The sequence below is a fragment of the Pristis pectinata genome, chromosome 7 (assembly GCF_009764475.1).
Source record: "Pristis pectinata isolate sPriPec2 chromosome 7, sPriPec2.1.pri, whole genome shotgun sequence".
Lineage (NCBI taxonomy): Eukaryota > Metazoa > Chordata > Chondrichthyes > Rhinopristiformes > Pristidae > Pristis > Pristis pectinata.
The window spans coordinates 53529321-53551386 of NC_067411.1; the positions used below are offsets into that span (position 1 = coordinate 53529321).

The 22066-nt window shown below is 44.4% G+C and overlaps 1 protein-coding gene across 1 annotated transcript in view; it reads right to left on the reverse strand.

The window, feature by feature from the left end:
* LOC127572587 (signal-transducing adaptor protein 1-like) overlaps positions 1-22066 on the reverse strand; it is a 94096-nt gene that overhangs the window by 60648 nt on the left and 11382 nt on the right. The window contains exon 3 of the mRNA XM_052020006.1: positions 21790-21846. Within this exon, the coding sequence (XP_051875966.1) occupies positions 21790-21846 (57 nt within the window). The remainder of the gene's footprint in view (positions 1-21789; positions 21847-22066) is intronic.

Here is a 22066-nt window from a genome sequence, read left to right on the forward strand (position 1 = left end):
GGGGCAACAATGGACCTACTACTGAGCAATGAGGCAGGGCAAGTGACTGATGTGTCAGTAGGAGGAGCATTTTGGGACCAGTAACCATAACTCCATTATTGGAAGAAGATGGGTCTGACTCACAAATTAAAGTCATAAATTGGGGAAAGGTAAATTTTGAAGGCATTAGACAGGAACCTAGTTGATTGTTTGCAGGTAAATGGATGCCTGGCAAGTGGGAGGCTTTTAATAGTGAGTTAGAGAGTTGAGGGCAAGCATGTCCCTATTAGAGTGAAGGGCAAGAGTGGCAGGATTAGGGAACTCTGGATGATGAGGAAGATTGAGGTACTAGCCAGGAAGAAAAAGGAGGCATATGTCAGGTATAGGCAGCTAGAATCAAGTGAATCACGAAGTGTACTAGAGATCTAGGAGTACACTTAAGAGGGAAATCAGGAGGACAAAAAGAGGATATGAGATAGCTCTGGCAGATAAGGTAAAGGAGAATCCAAAGAGATTCTACAAGTATATTAAGACCAAAAGGGTAATTAGGGAGACAATAGGTCCCCTTAAGGAATAATGTTCGGATCCACAGGAGATGGGTGGAATCTTAAATGAATATTTATCTTCTGTATTTATGGTGGAGAAATCACGGGGGCCAAGGAATTAAGGGAAATAGGGAAACGCATTGCAACATATCTACAGTACAAAAAAGGAGGTATGGCAGTCTTAAGGCATATTAAGGTGGATAAATCCCTGGGGCCTGATAAGTGTATCCTAGGACATTGTGGGAAGCTATTGAAGAAACTACAGGGCCCCTGGCAGAGATATTTGCATCATCTTTAGCCACGGATGAGGTATCAGAAGACTGGAGGGTGGCTAATGTTGTAGAACCATAGAATAATACAGCACAATACAGGCCCTTCGGCCCACCATGTTGTGCCGCCCTTCAAACCACACCTAAGACTATCTAACCCCTTCCTCCCACATATCCCTCTATCTTAAATTCCTCCATATGCTTATCTAACAATCTCTTGAACTTGTCCAATGTATCAGCCTCCACCACCACCTCAGGCAGCACATTCCATGTACCAACGACTCTCTGGGTGAAAAACCTCCCTCTGACATCTCCCTTGAACTTCCCACCCATTACCTTAACGCCATTGAGCATTGGTGCCCTGGGAAAGAGGCGCTGGCTGTCCACTTTATTTATTCCTCTCAATGTCTTGTATACCTCTATCATGTCTCCCCTCATCCTCCTTCTCTCCAATGAGAACAGCCCTAGCTCCTTTAGTCTCTCCTCATAATGCATACTCTCTAATCCAGGCAGCATCCTGGTAAATCTCCTCTGCACCCTTTCCAACGCCTCCACATCCTTCCTATAATGAAGTGACCAGAACTGGACACAGTACTCCAACTGTGGCCTAACCAGAGTTTTGTAAAGCTGCATCATCACTTTGTGGCTCTTAAACTCAATCCCCCGACTTATGAAAGCTAACATCCCATAAGCTTTCTTAACTACCCTATCTACCTGTGAGGCGACTTTCAGTGATCTGTGGATATGAACCCCAGATCCCTCTGCTCCTCCACACTGCCCAGAATCCTGCTGTGCCTTTATTTAAGAAGGATTGTTTATTTCAGAGGACCAGCATTTGGAAAGGCAAGGACATATTTGGAATAGTCAGCTTGGTTTTGTGCATGAGAAATCATGTCTCATGAATTTGCCTGAGCTTTTTGAAGAGGTGACGAAGAGGACTGATGGGGGCAGGGTGGTATATGTTGTCTACATGGATTTTCCTAAGGCCTTTGACAAGGTCCCGCATGGTAAGTCTAGATGGTAAGATCACATGGGACCCAGGGTGAGCTAGCCAATTGAATACAAAATTGGCTTAGCGGAAGGAGTCAGAAGGAGTGGTGGGCTGTCATTCAGATTGGAGGCCTGTGACCAGTGGTGTGCCTGAGGGACAGGTGATGGGTCCTCTGTTGCTTGTCTTCTACATTAACGATTTGGATGACAGTGTTATTAACATGGTTAGTAAGTTTACAGATGACACCAAAGTTACTGGTGTAGTGGAGAGTGAAGATTACAACGGGTTCTAGATGAACTGGGGAAGTCTGTCTATCTCCTCCTCACTCTATACCGATTTTTGAGGGGGACCGCCACAGAGGTACTCTCTACAAATTCCTTATAGAGAGTCTGTCTATCTCCTCCTCACTCTCCCTAATCAGCCGAAGGTCATCGAGCTGCAGCTCCAGGTCGCCAACACGATCCCTGAGGAGCTGCACCTCAATGCATTTTGCGCAGATGTAGTCCTCGGGGAGGCTTGTAGTCTCCCAGATTCCCCACATCTGGTACTCCAAACATAAAACTAATCCCAGATGCATACTGCTATGGCACTGTCTAATGTTACTAAAATAAATAAACTAGTAACTTACCCTCGCTCTATAAATGTCACCTCTTACCCATTCTCGCCTAGGCCTGTTGATCCAAAGCCCAACCATTCTGCTCACTCTCACTCCGCTGCCCGCTCCAAACGCTGCCCGCTGGATATGGCTGTCTTCTTTTTAAACCTCTCGCGCGCTACCCGCTGACGTCATGTGCCTGCGGACTCGAGCCCTGCTCTTTCCGATTAGAGATGTAACTCAATGTATCTGCACTGTGTAATGAATTGATCTGTACGAACGGTATGCAAGACAAGTTTTTCACAGTACCTCAGTACAGGTGACAGTAATAAACCAATACCAATACCAAAGAGTGCAGGGGAGGTTTACAAGGATGTTGCTGGGACTCAAGGGACTGTTATGGAGAGAGGTTGAGCAAGTTGGGACTTTTTTCATTGAAGCATAGGAGAATGAGGGGTGATCTTATAGCTGTGTATAAAATTATGAGGGGCATAGATAGATAAGGTGAATGTGCACAGTCTTCTTCTGAGGGTTGGGGAATCAAGAACTAGAGGGCATAGTTTAAGGTGAGAGGGGAGAGATTTAATAGGGACCCGAGGGGCAACCTTTTCACCCAGAGGGTGGTCAGTATATCGAATGAGCTGCCAGAGGAAGTGTTGGAGGCAGGTACATTAATACCACTTGAAAGGTATTTGGACAGGATACATGGATAGGAAAGGTTGAGATGGACATTGACCAAACGTGGGCAAATGGGAATCTTTGTCAGCATGGACCAGTTGGGCCGAAGGGCTTGTTTCCATGTTATATGACTCTATTTTTTACGTAAGTGGGCTAAGGAATGGCTGTTGGAATTTAACTCGGACAAGTGCAAGGTGTTGCATTTTGGTCAGTTAAAGCAGGGCAGGATTTGCAGTGCATGAAAGGGCCTGGAGCGTTGTGTAAAATAGAGGGACCTATGGGTACAGGTACATAGTTCCCTGAAAGTGGCAACACAGGTAGGCAAGGTGGTGAAGGAAGCCTTTGGCATGCTTGCCTTCCTGAGTCAGGGCATTGAGTACAGGAGTTGGGACGTCATTTTAGAACTGTCAAGTCATTGGTGATACCACACTTGGAGAATTGTGTGCAGTTCTGGTCGCTTAGCTATAAGAAGGATGTCATTAAGCTGGAAAGGATGCAGAAAAGATTTATGAGCATGTTATTGGGACTGGAGGACTTGAGTTATAAGATGAGACTTGTTAAGCTGGAACTTTTTTCCCTGGAGCATAGGAGGTTGAGGAGTAACCTCATGGAGGTATATAAAATCATGCTGGGCATAGATAAGATGGATGGTCACAGTCTTATTCCCAGGGTAGGGTAGTCTAAAACTAGTGGGCATAGACTTAAGGTGAGAGGGAAAAGATTTAAAGGTGAGCTGAGAGGCAACTGTTTCACGCAGTATATGGAATTGGTATATGGAATGAACTGCCAGAGGAAGCTGTAGAGGTGGGTACAATTATAATGTTCAAAAAGCATTTGGACAGGCACATGAATAGAAAAGGCCTAGAGCGATATGAGCCTAATGCAGGCAAATGAGACTAGCTCAGATAGACATGTTAGTCAGCATGGACAAGTTGGGCCAAAGAGCCTATTTCCATGCTGTATGATTCTATGACTCTGGACTTGTACTCCAAGGTCTCTCTGTTCATTAATGCTCCCTAAGACCCTACCATTCATTATATATATCCTAGCCTCATTAGTACTCCCAAAATGCTTCACCACATTTATATGGATTGAACTCCATCTGCATTGATCAGCTCATTTCATCAACACATCATTATGACTACCTTCCACACTGTTGACAACTCTGCCAATCTTTGTGTCATCTGCGAACATACTGATCATGCCTCCAACATTCATATCCAAATCACACATGTCTATTATGAACAGCAGAGATCTGAGCACCAATTGCTGGCATCGATCACTATAACAACCCTTTCCCATCACCCTCTGTCTCCTATTGCCAAGACATTTTTGGATCCTGTTTGCCAAATAGCCCTGAATCTCACGTGCCCTAACATTTTAGACCAGCCTCCAGGTGGGACCTTGTTAAAGGCTTTAATGAAGCATCTACTGCTCTACCATCATTGAAACACTTGGTGATCTTTTCAAAAAATTCAGTCAGATTGGTCAGACAGGAACTGCCCATGACAAAGCCATGTTGGCTATCTCTGATTAGATCTGTTGTTCCAAGTGATCGTTAACCCTCAGCATTTTCTCCAATAACTTCCCTCCTGTTAGGCTTACAGGTCTATAACTACCAGGCTTTCCCTGCTGCCCTTCTTAAAATTGGGACCACATTTGCTGTCCTCCAGTCAAACAGGAACGTCACTTGTGATCAGCGAGGTTTTAAAAATCTCAGTTAATCTTTTTCTTTTATATTATATTCATTCACTAACAGATCGTTGGATCTACAGATTTTTTTTATACTTTATTGTTCTTTATGATTATCCATGTCATGACTGTTCTCCTGATCTCTTTGTATTACATGTATAAACATTGATATATTAAACTGTATTAATTTGAAAACTAATAAAAAGATTGAAAAAGAAAGAAAAATCTCAGTTAAAGCCCCAGAAGTCCCTTCCCTTGCCTCTCAGAGCAGCCTGGGATAGATCCCACCTGGCCTTTGGGATTTGTCCACCTTTAAGCCCACTAAGGCATCGAGTACCTCCCCTTTATTTATTGAGATTTGCACTAAACTTTCACCTTCCCCTTTGCTAAATTCTCCACCTACGTAGTCTATTTCCTTAGTGAATATTGATGAAAAGTATTAATTTAATACCACGCCTATTACTTCTGGCTCCATACATAGAATGCCTATGTTGTCCCTATTGGGCCCTACTCTTTCCTTCATTATTTGTTTGACTTTAATATGCTTATCAAATAGTTTCAGATTAACAATACTCTCTGGCAGTTATATTTTGTGACCCCTCTTTGCTTTACTAATTTCCTTTTTAAGCATCTCCCTCCACTTTTTGTACTCCTGACAGCCTCAATTATCTTTAGTTCCCTATACCTGCCATGTTTCCTTCTTTCCCCTTATCCAACCCTCAATAACCTTCAAAAGCCAGGGTTCCCTGAACTTGTTACTCCTGGCTTTTATCCTCATAGGAACACGATTGACTCCGAATTCTTTCTATACCCTAGGGGACCAGGTTGACATATCAACACTAGAGAAGTGTTTTTCTTTGATTCTAGTTCATGCCATACATGATATTGGAAAGCTGGATAAGCTTTAACTTTGTACAGGACATGCTTTTCTCATGTAAATGAGAAAGACATTCACCTCTTATATCCTTAGAACATCTCCAAGTACTTTACAAATAAATAGTTACTTTATAATGTAGATACTACCATGAAGCAGGTGAACACGGCTTCAATTTGAAAACAGCAAGATCTAAAAATCAGCAATGAGACAAGTATCAAGTTAATCTGTTTCTGTATCTGGCTTATGAGCCATAGGTGCAGGAGAATAGTGATTCTAGTGATCCAGAGAACTGAACGAATGATTCATGTACAATAGTTCATCCGCCAGCAAAGTAGTTGGGAACTTTAAATTCTGTTAATTAAATTAATTTGAATAAAAACATTGTATCAGTAGTTGTGATTATGATGCAATAGATAGTGGTAAAAATCAGTTTATATCTGTTAAAAAACAAAATGTGTCATTCCTACTCAGTCTGGCCAATATGTGACTCCAGAACCATAACAACATGGTTGATTCAACTCAAGCAAACCACTCAATTGTATTGGAACTGCTATGAAGACAAATAATCAGCTCCTTCCTGCATGGTCGGAACATCACTCCCAGTGCGCACTGTCCCCGGGAGGACTGCGCTGGGGACGAGACGGTCGCCTGCCTCTTTGCGGGCTGTGGGTTTGCGAGGAGGGTGTGGCGACAGATGCAAGAGTCCTTGTCAAAGTTCATCCCCAGCAGCTGCGTAACAGAGGATTCTCTGATCTACAGGTTGTTCCCAGGGACACACACGATAATATCCATTATCAACTGCAGCTGGAAGGTCATCAACTCGGTGAAAGACGCCCTTTGGTCTGCCCGAAACTTGTTGGTCTCCCAGCACTGAGAGATGTCCGTAGGGGAATGCTGTCGACTGGCACATTCCAGGCTGCAGGAGTGCTTGCTAGGGGACGCACTGAAGCTGGGTGAAGCCAATGCGAGGGCTCAGTGGGGAAGGACAACAGTTTAGGGTTCTTCTGCCACTGGAGAGGGAAAGGCAGGGTCAGGCGACGAAGCCCCTTAAAGATTGTAAATATGGGATTGGGGTATCACCCCAGGGAGCTACACGGGTGGCATCAGTGTTGTGGTTTTTTACAAAACGATCAATAGATAGTGGTAAAAATCAAAACTTACAAAACTAATGATTAATGATTGATCTGCACACGAATGTAAAGATTTGCACTGTTTTATTATTGTATATAGTTTGTCTTTTATTATGAATAAAGTTTACTTTGGTTCAAAAAAATAATCAATTAAAACCAGACAGACTGTCCAATATCAATTCTGGCCTGAAAAATATGAGGGATACACAAAGCCCAACAAAGAGGCAAGGCACAGTGCCAGATACCCTGTTCAATCCTGACCTCGGGTGTTGTCTGTGTGAAGTTTGCACATTCTCCCTGGGTTCCTTCTGGGAACTCCAGTTTCCTCCCACATCCCAAAGATGTGTGAGCTGGTAGCTTAATTGGTCACTGTATATTGTCCAGTTGACTGGTAGAATCAGGGGGGGAGTTCAAGAGAATGTGGGGAGAATAAAAAAAATTATGATATAGTATTAGTATAGATGGGTGGTTGATGGACAGTGTGGCCAAAGGACCTGTTTCCATGCTGCCTTTCTCTCTATGACTCTATAAAGCTTCCCTCAGTAACAACTAGGGTGTTGCACTAAAATTGGGAGAACCTCCCCACAGACTGGTCAAAGAACAGCCTGACACAGTCACTTTCACAGAATAAAAACTTTCACCCAATGTTTCATCACATGGGGTCATAAAATGTCCTTTGTAAGTAGGATTAAAGAGAAACCCAAGGCTTGTTATACTTACATTAAAAACAAGAGGATAACTGGGGAGAAGGTAGGACCACTCAAGGATAAAGGAAGGAATTTATGTTTGGAGTCAGAGGGTGTGGCCGATGTACTAATGTGCTATTCTTCGGCAGGGTAGACCCAATGAAGTTGGTAGATACAGTGATAAACAGTTGGGAGGTAGTAGGTCTGGGAATCCTTGAAATTAACCCCAGCTCCTACGAAGTCTCATGGCAACAGATCAAATACAAGCATGGAAATCTCTTGCTAATTACCTTCTATTGCTCTCTCAGCTGATGAATTAATTTTCCTCTAATCTGAACACCATGGACAGCAAGGGCACAGAATGTCTTTTGGGGTGGGGGGAGCATCAAAGTTCATCATCATAAGGTTCAGTAGCAATGAACTGGCTGAATCCTGAAGGCCATAGCTGCAATAAAAGTGGTGAGAGAACCTACCTAATGGACAGACCTGTCCATGACACCACGGGTAGAAGTGGTCAGACAACAGACATGTGGATGAAGTGCATCTGGAACACTGAGCCCATCCTTCATCATGTGTTGTATTATCACCATGCTAAATGCTATAATTCAGAGCAGGCCTTGAACACTTCAGTATAGCAACACTAATGACCACTTTGCACTACAATGGAGTTTTGTTTTGTTCTAATAGTGTTCTTTATTGTTAATTTTATTGAATTTATTTTTAATTTATATTTTTATTGTGAATATTGTGTCTCTTATGCTATGAATTTGTGATGTTGCTACAAGTGAATTTTCATTGCACCTGTGCATACATGTCCTCGTGGATATGACGATAAACTCAACTTTGATTTTGCATCTTTGTTTGGTGCACGTGATAGAAGAGTGGAGTATTTACTAAATGGAGAGAAGCTGAGTATTGTTGAAGTTCCAACTCATTGAAAGCTAACATGAAGGTGCAACAGGTGATTTGAAATGCAATTGATATAGAATCAAAGAATCAGAGAAACCTGTAGCACAGAAATGGGCCCATTTGGCCCACCTTATCCATGCCAACTGTGAAACCTAACTACACTAGTCGACTTGCTTGCAGTAGGCCCATGTCCCTCAACACCATTCCTATCCAAGTATCTCTTCATACGCCTCTTAAACATTGTGATTGAATCTGCTTCCACCACCTCCTCTGACAGCTCATTCTAGATAAACTTACCCGTCAGATCGCCTTTAAATTTCTCTTTTCTCACCTGAAACCAACACCCTCTAGTTTTAGTCTCCCCCACCTTTGGAAAAAAGACTATTACCCTATTTAAGCCCTTTGTAATTTTATACAAGCTCTATAATTATAAAGTTTAACATGACTCCAGGAACTACCCAATCCTCAACAATGACAGGAAGCTAAAATCAGACAGGGCCCTTGAGGAATATTGAAATAGCAGGAAAGATCTCAAGCAGGAGATTAGGAAGGCCAAAAGGGGCCATGAAATGTCCTTTGTAAGTAGGATTAAAGAGAAAACCAGGGCATTTTATACTTACATTAAAAACAAGAGGATAACTAGGGAGAGGGTAGGACCACTCAAGGATAAAGGAAGGAATTTATGCTTGGAGTGAGAGGGTGTGGCCAATGTACTAAATGAGTACTTTGCATCAGTATTCATAAGGTGTAGGACTTGTGAGAGCAGTGTGGGGTATGCTAATGTACTAGGGCATTTTGAGATAAGGAAGGAAGTGGTGCTGAGTCTTTTGGAGAGCATCAAGATGGTTAAGTGCCCAGGGCCTGATAGGATATATCCCAGGTGTTTGTGAGAGGCAAGAAAGGAGATCGCTGGTATTGGTATTGGTTTATTATTGTCACTTGTACCGAGGTACAGTGAAAAACTTGTCTTACAAACCGATCTTACAGGTCAATTCATTACACAGTGCAGTTACATTAAGTTAGTACAGAGTGCATTGATGTAGTACAGGTAAAAAAAACAATAACAGTACAGAGTAAAGTGTCACAGCTACAGAGAAAGTGCAGTGCAATAAGGTGCAAGGTCACAACAAGGTAGGTCGTGAGGTCATGAGGTCATAGGACATAGTCCATCTCTTTGTATAAGGGAACTGTTCAATAGTCTCATCACTGTGGTGTAGAAGCTGTCCTTAAGTCTGGTGGTACGTGCCCTCAGGCTCCTGTATCTTCTACCCGATGGAAGAGGAGAGAAGAGAGAATGTCCTGGGTGGGTGGGGTCTTTGATTATGCTGGCTGCTACACCAAGACAACGAGAGGTAAAGACAGAGTCCAAGGAGGGGAGGCTGGTGTCCGTAATGCTCTGGGCTGTGTCCACAACTCTCTGCAGTTTCTTGCAGTCTTGGGCAGAGCGGTTGCCATACCAAGCCGTGACACATCCTGATAGGATACTTTCTATGGTGCATCGGTAAAAGTTGACGAGAGTCAAAGGGGACAAACCAAATTTCTTTAGCCTCTTGAGGAAGTAGAGGCGCTGGTGAGCTTTCTTGGCCATGGCATCCACATGGTTTGTCCAGGACAGGTTGTTGCTGATGTTCACTCCCAGGAACTTGAAGCTCTCAACCCCCTCGACCTCAGCACCGTTGATGTAGACAGGTGCATGTACACCGCCCCCTTTCCTGAAGTCAATGACCAGCTCTTTAGTTTTGTTGACATTGAGGGAAAGGTTGTTGTTATGACACCATTCCACTAAGCTCTTTACCTCTTTCCTGTACTCCGACTCATCACTGTTTGAGATACGGCCTACAACAGTGGTATCATCTGCAAACTCGCAGATGGAGTTAGAGCAGAATCTGGCCACACAGTCATGAGTGTATAGGGAATAGAGTAGAGGGCTGAGGACGCAGCCTTGAGGTGCACCAGTGTTGAGAATAATCGTGCCGGAGGAATTGCTGCCTATCCTCACTGATTGCGGTCTGTTTGTTAGAAAGTCAAGGATCCAGTTACAGAGGGAGATGTTGAGTCCTAGGTCTCGGAGTTTGGTGACAAGCTTGCTTGGTATTATTGTATTGAAGGCAGAGTTGTAGTCAATAAACAATAGTCTAACGTAAGTGTCTTTACTGTCCAGATGCTCCAGAGCTGAGTGAAGGGCCAGGGACATGGCATCCGCTGTAGACCTGTTTCGGCTATAGGCGAAATGCAGTGGGTCCAGGTTGTCTGGTAGGCTGGAGTTGATGCGTGCCATGACCAATCTCTCAAAGAACTTCATGATGTCAGAGCCACTGGTCGGTAGTCATTGAGGCATGTTACCTTGCTTTTCTTTGGTACCGGGATGATAGTGCTGGGGCCTTGACCAAGATTTTTGTATCCTCACTAGCTTCAGCTGACATCCTGGAAGGATGGAGAGTAGTTGGCATCATAGTGCTTTTCATCTAGATTCCAGCATCTGTAGTCCTTTGTTTCTCTGGAGAGTAACCAGTGTTGTTCTTTTGTTAAAGAAGGGAAATAGGGATAATCCAGCAAACTATAGGCCGGTGAGCCACACATTAGTGGTAGGGAAGCTATTGGAGAGGATTTCTAGGGATATAATTTACACACGTGGCCTGATTAGGGACAGTCAGCATGGCTTTATGTGGGGCAGGTGATGTCTTACTAACTTGATTGAGTTTTCTGAGGAAGTGATGAACGTGATTGATGATGATCGGGCGGAGGATGTTGTCTACATGGATTTTAGAAAGGCATTTGACAAAGTCCCTCATGGTAGGATAATCCAGAAGGTTAAGATGCACGGGATCAATGGTGACTTGGTAGTTTGGATTCAGAACTAGCTTGCCCATAGAAGGCAGGGGGTAGTAGTGGAAGCTGTCATCCTGGCTGGAGGTCCATGACCAGCAGGGATCAGTGCTGGAGCATCTGTTTGTAATGTATATAAATGACTAGGATGAAAATGTAGATGAGTGGGTTAGTAAGTTTGCAGACAATGCAAAGATTGGTAGAGTCGTGAACAGGGTAGAGGGTTGTCAAAGGATACAGCAGAATGAAGATCAGTTACAGATATTGGCAGAGAAATGGCAGATGGTGTTTAATCCAGGCAAGTGTTACACCTTGGGAGGTCTAATGAAATGGAAAGTATCCCTGTGGAAAGTGTGCCCAGCTGTAGCTCCTGGCTGAACACATTAAGGAAATGGAACTGGAGTTGGAAGTACTTAAGATAATCCAGGATGCTGAGAGCATCAGAACTGAGAATTTTACTGAGGTGGTTACACCTAAGTTGCAGGCTGCAGGCAGTTGGGTGACCACCAGGAAAGGTAGAGGGGGTAGACCTTGCAGGATTCCCCTGTGGCCATTCCCGTCAAAAACAAGTATACTGTTTTGGATACTGTTGGTGTGGTGGTGGTGGGGGTGGGGTTGGTGGGATGTGACTGTTCAGGAGAAAGCAGCAGCAGCAGCCAGGTCGGTGGTACCGTGAGGTTCAGTGGGGAAGGTGAAGGCAGACAGGAGACTCGATAGTTGGTGGGGGGCAGACAGAAGATTCTGTGGCTGCAAATTGGACTCCAGGATAATGTGTGGCTGCCCTGGTGCCAGGGTCAAGGATGTCTCTGAGTGGTTGCAGAACATTCTCAAGCGGGAGGGTGAGCAGCCAGAAGTTGTTTTGCAGATTACCACAAATGACCTAGGCAGAAGGGATGAGGTCCTGCAGAGTGAATGTAGGGAGTTAGGAAAGAGGTTAAAAAGCAGGACTGTGAGGGTACTAATCTCTGGATTATTCCTGGTGCCACATGCTAAGTGAGAGTAAGAATATGGCAGATGAAATAGTGACAGAAGAGTTGGTGGAGGGGGCAGGGATTTAGATTTTTGGACCATTGGGATCTCTTCTGGAACAGAGGTGACCTGTACAAGAGAGATAGGTTGCATCTGAACTGGAGGGGACCAATATTCTGCCAGGAAGATATGTTTGTGCTGCTGGGGATGGTTTAAACTAGATTGGCAGGGGGGTGAGATCTAAAGTAGCACTGAGGCAGATGGGAGGGAGGCTGGAAGTTGATAGGGAGTTGAATGGGAACCAAAAGCGCCAGGTTAGAAAGTGGAAGCACTGAAGGGAAGGTAGATGACATGACCAGTAAATCTATAAGGACAGGCAGGAGTGTGGTTATATACTCAATGGGATGTAGGCTTAAAGTGTGTGTATTTTAATACAAGGAGTGTTAAGAGTGAGGGAGATGAACAGAGCATGGAATACATGGAACTATGATGTTGTGACCATTACAAAGACTTGGTTGAGAGAGGGACAGGACTGGCTGCTAAATGTTCCAGCGCTTCTATGTTTCAGAAGAGATAGAGAGGGAGATAAAAGAGAGGGATGAGTTCCACTGCTAATCAGGTACGATATCACAGCTGCATTCAAAGGGGATATAATGGGAAGCTCATCTACCTATATGGGTAGAACTCAAAAATAAGAAAAGATGCAACCACTCTGATGAAATTATACAACAGACACTCCAATAACCACTGGGACATGGAGGAACAGATATGCAGGTAGATTAGGGAAAGATGCGAAAACAACTGTTTTGTCATAATGGGTGACTTCAACTTCCCTAATAGAGACTGGAACTTCCTTAGAGCAAAAGGGTTAGATGGGGTAGAATTTGTTAGGTACATCCAAGAGGGGTTCTTAAAACAGTAAGTGGATAGTCCAACTGGAGGAAGGGCCATACTGGACCTTGTATTAGGAAGTGAGCCTGACTAGGTGACTGACCTTTCAGTGGGAGAATATTCAGGAATCAGTGATCACAACTCCCTAAGTTTTAAAATAACTATGAGTAAAAATAAGAATAGACCATGTGGGAAAATATTAAATTGGGAGAGGGCAAATTTACAAGAGTATTTGACAGGAACTAGGGAGAGTTAATTGGGAACAGCTGTCCATATCCATATCTGACACGTGGAAGGTGTTTAAAAAGCAATTGCACAGAGTACAGGATCGGTATGTTCCAGTAAGAAGTAAGGTCAAGGATGGCAAGGTAGGGGAAATTTGGATGATGAGAGAGGTTGTAAATTTAGTCAAGAAGAAAAAGGAAGCAAATGTAAGGTTTAGAAAGTTTTTTTAAACACAGACGGTGGGTGGGCACCAGAAATGCAGTGGCGGTGGCAGAGGCAGTAATGACAGAGGAGTGCAAGAGATTCTTAGGTAGGCACGTGAAAATATAGAAAGGGATATGGACCATGTACGGGCAGAAGGAATAGGTTAGGGTTAGTTCGGCACAACATCATGGGTCGAAGGGCATGTCCTGTTCTATGTTCTATAAATACTTGAGAAGCAAGAGGGTGACAAATTACTGAGGGAAGACTGGAATGTCAAGCTAAGGTCAAAATCAGATCAACCAAGACTTACTAAATTTTGGAACAAGCTTATATAGTCATAGAGTTATAGTGCAATACAGCACAGATACAGGCCCTTCAGCCCAACAAGTTCATGCCAACCCCAGTGCCCACACATCTAGTCCCAATTTCCTGCGTTCAGCCCATATCCCTTTAAGCCCCGCCCCTCCCTGTATCTATCCAAGTGTTTCTTAAATGATACTACTGTACCTGTCTCAACCAGTTCCTCTGGCAGCTCTTTCCGCATACTCACCACCCTGAAAAAATTGCCCCTCAAATCCTTTCTAAATCTTTCCCCTCTCACCCTAAATCTAGGCCTCCTAGTTTTGGACTCGCCTATCATGGGGAAAAGACTGCTACCATCCACCTTATCTATGCCCCTCATGATTTTATAAACCTCTATAAGATCACCCCTCATTCTCCTACACTCCAAGGAAATAAAGACCTAGGCTGGCCAACCTCCCCCAACAACTCAGGTTCGCCAGTCCCAGCAACATCCTCGTAAATCTCTTCTGCACTCTTTCCAGTTTTACCACATCTCTCCTATAAAAGGGTGACCAAAAGCAACCATAGAACAATACAGCACAATACAGGCCCTTCGGCCCACCATGTTTGCTGACCTTTAAACCATGCCTCAGACTAACTAATCCCTTCCTCCCACATATCCCCCTATGTTAAATTCCTCCATATGCTTTATCTAACAAACTCTTGAACTTGACCTCCACCACCACCCCAGGCAGTGCATTCTATGCACCAACCGCTCTATGGGTGAAAAACCCCCCTCTGATATCTCCCTTGAACTTCCCACCCATTACTTTAAAGCCATGCCCTGTTGTATTGAGCATTGGTGCCCTGGGAAAGAGGCACTGGCTGTCCACTCTATCTATTCCTCTCAATATTTTGTATACCTCTATCATGTCTCCCCTCATCCTCCTTCTCTCCAATGAGTAAAGCCTTAGCTCCCTCAGTCTCTCTTCATAATGCATACTCTCTAATCTAAGCAGCACCCTGGTAAATCTCCTCTGCACCCTTTCGAATGCTTCCACATCCTTCCTATAATGAGGCAACCAGAACTGGACACAGTACTCCAAGTGTGGTCTAACCAGAGTTTTGTAGAGCTGCATCATTACCTCACGGCTCTTAAACTCGATCCCATGACTTATGAAAGCTAACATCCCATAAGCTTTCTGAACTACCCTATCCACCTGTGAGGCAACTTTCAGTGATGGATATGAACCCCCAGATCCCTCTGCTCCTCCACACAACCCAGAATCCTGCCATTAACCTTACACTCCACCTTGGAGTTTGTCCTTCCAAAGTGTACCACCTCGCACTTCTCCGGATTGAACTCCATCTGCCACTTCTCAGCCCAGCTCTGCATCCTATCAATATCCCTCTGCAAGCTTCGACAGCCCTCTACACTATCCACAGCACCACCTATCTTTGTGTCATCTGCAAACTTGCTAACCCAGTCTTCCGCCCCCTCATCCAAGTCGTTAATAAATATCACGAAAAGTAGACGTCTCAGAACCAATCCTTGTGGGACACCACTAGTCACAGCCCTCCAATCTGAATGCACTCCCTACACCACTACCCTCTGCTTTCTACAGGCAAGCCAATTCTGAATCCACACGGCCAAGCATCCCTGGATCCCTTGGCCTCTGACCTTCTGAAGAAGCCTACCATGTGGAACCTTGTCAAACGCCTTACTAAAATCCATGTAGACCAGATCTACTGCACTACCCTCTTCTATCTTCCTGGTCACCTCCTCAAAGAACCCTATCAGGCTTGTGAGGCAAGATCTTCCCTTCACAAAGCCATGCTGGCTGTCCCTAATCAGTCCATGGTTCTCTAAATGCCCATAGATCCTATCTCTTAGAACCCTTTCTAACAGCTTGCCCATCACAGACGTAAGGCTCACTGGTCTTTAATTCCCTGGTAATTCCCTGGACTATCCCTACCACCTTTTTTGAATAAGGGGACAACATTTGCCACCCTGCAATCCTCCAGTACCATTCCCTTGGATAATGAGGACTCAAAGATCCTAGCCAATGGTTCAGCAATCTCCTCCCTTGCCTCATGAAGCAGCCTGGGGAATATTCCATCAGGCCCTGGGGACTTATCTGTCCTAATGTTTTCTAATAGCTCCAAAACATCCTCTCTCTTGATATCTACATGCTCTAGAACATTACCCTTACCAACACTGTCCTCAGCATCATCAAGACCCCTCTTCTTGGTGAATACCGAAGAGAAGTATTCATTGAGCACCTCACCCACTGCCACAGCTTCTAGGCACATCTCCCCACCTTTGTCTCTAATCGGACCTACCTTTACTCTCATCATCCTTCTGCTTTTCACGTACGAGAAAAAAGCCTTGGGATTCTCCTTAACCCTACTCACCAAAGCCTTTTCATGTTCCCTTCTTGCTCTCCTCGGCCCCTTCTTAAGTTCCTACCTTGTTACCCTATATTCTTCACGAGCCCTATCTGATCCTTGCTGCTTAAACCTTATGTGTGCTGCCTTCATCTTCTTAACTAGTTGTTCCTTCACCCTGCCATTCTTTCTCTGCCTCACCGGGACAAATTTATCCCTAACATCCTGCAAGAGATCCCTGAACATCGACCTCATCTCCATAGTACATTTCCCTTCAAAAATGTCATCCCAAGTTACAGTCTCAAGTTCTAGCCTTATAGCCTCATAATTTGCCTTTCCCAATTAAATATCTTCCTGTCCTCTTTGCTCCTATCCTTGTCCATGACAATGCTAAAGGTTATGGACCAGTGGTCACTGTCCCCCAAATGCTCACCCACGGAAAGATCTGTCACCTGACCCGGTTCATTACCTAATACTAGATCTAATATGGCATTCCCTCTAGTCGGTCTGTCAACATACTGTGACAGGAATCTGTCCGGGACACACTTATCAAACTCTGCCCCATCTAAACCTTTGGCACTAAGCAGGTGCCAATCAATATTTGGGAAGTTGAAGTCTCCCATGATAACAACCCTGTTATTCTTGAATCTTTCCAATTTCTGCCTCTCAATCTGCTCCTCAGTATCCCTGCTGCTACCGGGGGGCCTATAGATTACTCCCAGTAGAGTAACTGCTCCTTTCTTGTTCCTAACTTCCACCCATACTGACTCTAGAGAGGATCCTTCTATATTATCCACTCTTTCTGCAGCTGTAATAGTATCCCTGACCAGTATCGCCACCCCTCCTCCTCTTCTCTGCCCCCCCTCCTTATCCCTTTTAAAACACTGAAAACCAGAAATATTCATTATTCATTCCTGCCCTGGTGTTAGCCAAGTCTCTGCAAGAGCCACAATATCGTAGTCCCATGTATTTATCCAAGCTCTCAGTTCATCACCTTTATTCCTGATACTTCTTGCATTTAAGTAAATGCACCTTTCTAATTTTATACCCTGTACTCTGCTTCTCCTTCCTCAAAGCCTCTCTACATGTTAGATCTGACTTTTCCCCATCCACTTCTTCCTCTGACCTACCCCTCTGGTTCCCATCCCCCTCGCAAACTAGTTGAAACCCTCCCGAACCACCCTAGCAAACCTGCCTGCAAGGATATTGGCCCACCTCAGGTTCAGGTGTAACCCGTCCTCTCTGTACAGGTCCCACCTTCCCCAGAAGAGATACCAATCATCCAAAAATCTAAAACCTTCGCTCCTGCACCAACTCCTCAGCCATGCATTCATCTGCCATCTCCTCCTATTCCTACCTTCACTATCACGTGGCACTGGCAGCAATCCTGAGATTGCTACCCTTGAGGTCCTGTTCTTCAGCCTTTTGCCTAGCCCCCTAAACTCACTTTTCAGGACCTCATCCCTATTCCTACCTATGTCATTGGTACCAACATGTACCACGACTTCTGGCTGTTCTCCCTCCCACTCAAGAATGCTGTGGACCCAATCAGAGACATCCCAGACCCTGGCACCCGGGAGGCAACATACCATCCGGGATTCATGCTCACTTCCATAGAACCTCCTATCTGTTTCCTCGACTATTGAGTCCCCTATCACTACTGCCCTCCTCTTTTCCTCCCTTCCCTTCTGAGCAGTAGGACTGGTCCCAGTGACAGAGACCTGGCTACTGCTGCTAGGCCCCTGCAGGTCATCCCCCTCAACAGCCTCCAAAGCGGAAAACCTGTTATTGAGGGGAACAGCCTCCGGGATCCTCTGCACTGTCTGCCTGTTTGTTCTCTTTTTCCTTTTCTCTCCCCTGACAATCACCCTTCTATCTACTTCCTAGACCCCAGAAGTACCTGCTCTAAGGGGGGGTGACTGTCTCCTGATGTACAGCATCTACATAACTCTGTCCCTCCCTGATGCTTCGCAGTGTTTGAAGCTGCGACTCCAGCTCATCAATTCTGAGCCGAAGTTCCTCCAGCCTCAAGCACTTACTGCAGACGTGGTCACTGTGCACCACAGCAAGGTCCACTAGCTCCCACATCAAGCAGCTGCAGCACACCACCATGTCCTCCATCTGAACTATTCTTTCCCTACCTAGTTGTATCCTACTTAAAATTTATAACAGGTAACAGATAAACCTTACCTTTACCTATCAGCTACTCACCCGCCTTGTCCCTTTACGCCTAAGCCCATTGAGCCAAAGCCCAACCACTCTGCTACCTCTCACTCCACTGCCAGCTTCACCAACAACTTATACAACAGCAACATAATGCCCCAAGTCCTATACTCAATACCCTGACTAATGAAGTAGAGCGTGCTAAATGCTTTTTTCACCACCCTGTCTACCTGTGATGCTGCTTTCAACAATCTATGTACTTGTACTCCTGGGTCCCTCTGTTCCATTACACTCCCTAGTGCCCTACCATTCATAGTACAAGTCCTATGCTGGTTTGACTTTCCAAAATGCATCACCTCACACTTATCTGTGTTGAAATCCATTTGCCACTCCTCGGCCCACTTTCCTAACTGATCAAGATTCACCTATAATCTATGATAATCTTCTTCACTATCAACAACACCTCCTAATTTTGTGTCATCCGCAAATTTACAGATCAAACCTTGTGCATTTGCATCCAAATTATTTTTATAAATAACAAATAACAAGGGTCCCAACACCAACCCCTGCAGCACACCACTAGTCACCGGCCTCCATTCTGAGAAACAACCTTCAACCACCACCCTCTGCTTCCTACCTCCGAGCCAATTTTGAATCCACCTAACTAGCTCTCCCTGGATTCCATGAGACTTAATCTTCCAGACCAGCCTACCATGCGGGACCTTGTCGAAGGCCTTGCTGAAGTCCAAATAGATAACATCCACTGCCCCACCCTCATCTATCCTTTTGGTTACCTCTCCCAAAAACTATAAAAGGTTCGTCAAGCACAACTTTCCACGCACAAAGCCATGCTGACTCCACCTAATCAGACTCTGTCTATCCAAATGCTGGTAGATCATGTCCCTCAGAATTCCCTCCAGTAACTTCCCCACTACTGATGTCAGGCTGACCAGCCTGTAGTTCCCTGGCTTGTCCTTGCTACCCTTCTTTAGCAAAGGAACAACATGAGCCACCTTCCAATCTTTGGGAATTTCACCAGTGGCTAACGATGAAGCACAAATCTCCACAAGGGCCTCCACAATTGGTCCTCTAGCCTCCCACAGAGTCCTAGGATACACTCAGTCAGGCACTGGGGATTTATCCACCTTAATGCACTCTAAGGATGCAAATACCTCCTCCCTGGTAATACAAATGTCCTCCAAAACATTTCCACTAATTTCCCTTATCCTTTGAGCAACCATGATTTTCTCCTCAGTAAATACCGAGGAGAAATATTTGTTAAAAATCCCACCCATCTCCTGAAGCTTGAGACATGGGTGGCCCTGCTAATCTCTAAGGGAACCTACTCTCTCCATAGCTACCCTTTTATTCTTAATATATCTATAGAACCTCTTAGGATTTTCTTTAACCTTACCTGCTAGATCCATTTCATACCCCCTCTTTACCCTCCCGATTTTCCTCAAGAGTATTCTTAATCTTTTTATAGTCATCAAGAGATTCACTCATCCCCAACCTCTTAAACACAATGGCATTGGTATTGGTTTATTATTGTCACTTGTACTGAGGTACAGTGAAAAACTTGTCTTGCATACCATTTGTACAGATCAATTCATTACACAGTGCATTGAGGTAGTACAGGGTAAAAACAATAGCAGAATACAGACTAAAATGTCACAGCTACAGAGGAAGTGCAGTGCAGATAGACAATAATGTGCAAGGGCATAACAAGGTAGATTGTGAGGTCAAGAGTCCAGCTCATTGTATAAGGGAACCATTCAATAGTCTTATCACAGTGGGATAGAAGCCGTCCTTGAGCCTGGTGGTATGTGCCCTCAGGCTCCTGTATCTTCTGTCTGATGGGAGAGGAGAGAAGAGAGAATGACCTGGGTGAGTGGGGTCTTTGATTATTCTGGCTGCTTCACCAAGACAGTGAGAAGTATAGACAGAATCCATGGAGGGGAGGCTGGTTTCCATGATGTGCTGGGCTGTGTCCACAACTCTCTGCAGTTTCTTGTGATCAGGGGCAGAGCAGTTGCCATACCAAGTCGTGATGCATCCAGATAGGATGCTTTTTGTGGTGTATCGATAAAAGTTGGTGAGTGTCAATGGGGACATGCCAATTTTCTTTAGCCTCCTGAGGAAGTAGAGGCGCTGGTAAGCTTTTCTTGGCCATGGCGCCTACGTGGTTGGACCAGGACAAGCCATTGGTGATGTTCACTCCTAGGAATTTGAAGCTCTCAACCCTTTCGACCTCCGCACCATTGATGTAGACAGGTGCATGTACACTGCCCCCTTTCCTGAAGTCAATGACCAGCTCTTTTGTTTTGCTGACATCGAGGGAAAGGTTGTTGTCAAACATCATGTCACTAGGCTCTCTAACTCCTTCCTGTACTCCGACTCATAGTTATTTGAGATACAGCCCACTACAGTGGTATCATCTGCAAATTTATAGATAGAGCAGAATCTGGCCATGCAGTCATGAGTGTATAGGGAGTAGAGTAGAGGGCTGAGGATGCAGCCTTGTGGGGCACCAGTGTTGAGAATATTCATACTTCCTTACAACGTATACTTCCTTCTTTTTCTGGACCAGAGCCTCAATATCTCTCATCAGCCAAGGTTCCCTAAACTCCCCACATTTAACATTCACTCTAACAAAAACAGCTGCATAATAGAGGCCTCCCCACAGCATACACTGAGACAAACATCAAGTGCTGCTGGAAGATCATCAGCTCAGTGAAAGACACTCTTTGGTCTGCCCAAAACTTGTTGGTCTGCCAGTGCAACAAAGTGTCCATAAGGGAATGCTGCTGACTGGCACTTTCCAGGCTGCAGGAGTATGTTCTGAGGAAAGCACTCAAGCTCGGTGCAGCCAATGCCAAGTCTTTGTGAGGAAGGCCTGCAGGCTAAGATCCTTCTGCCATTTAGGGGCTAAGTCTGGTGTAGAAACCACTTGAAGTTGTAACATTCCAAGGGGCCACATGAGTGGCAATGGTGCTACATAGACAAAATGTGCAAACACTATCAAACGTATAGAACCGATAACACTGTGAACATATAGACCAAATATCTCTACGAATGTAAAGAGAACTGTGCACTGTGCTTTTTGTACTTTTACATATTTTTCTGAGTAACGTTTACTTTAGTAATAAAAAATAAGTCTTGGGAGGAATAGGACTTTATCAATGGCAGGAACATGGTGTTTATTGCCATCTATTTCTGTCACCACAAGAAAATTAAGTCTTAACAGTGCAACTCTCAAAAATAACAACAACAGTAATTTTCATGATATAGTCCAATCAAGTTGGCAACAGTCAGTATTAAATCATGGGGATTCCCAGAGGGGCTCCCCTCTGCACTTTACTTTTGTGTGAACTTCTTTTACCAAGCTGACCTTGACAGTAAACTATATTAGTTTAAAATTCTATTAGTCTTGTAAAATTGAACAGCTAACATTTAATACAGGAACATGCTACAAAAACAAGAATCATACCTGAGTGACCACACAAATATAACCTTTCCATTCTTCTCTAGTTTCAATGTTTTCAGCCTGGAGACAATGGGAAAGTAAAATTACAATAAGTGTATGTCATTTCAGAGTAGATAACAGGTGCTGATAACTGATAGCTACATTGCATACACTGCAGTAGCTGGTTATGTAATCCCACTTGAAACCAGATTTGTTTCATTCATTACTTTTTCAGCAGCATCATGGTATCATGATACAAAAGGTAAAATATAATGTCAGCTTATAGTAGAAACTGCAGTGA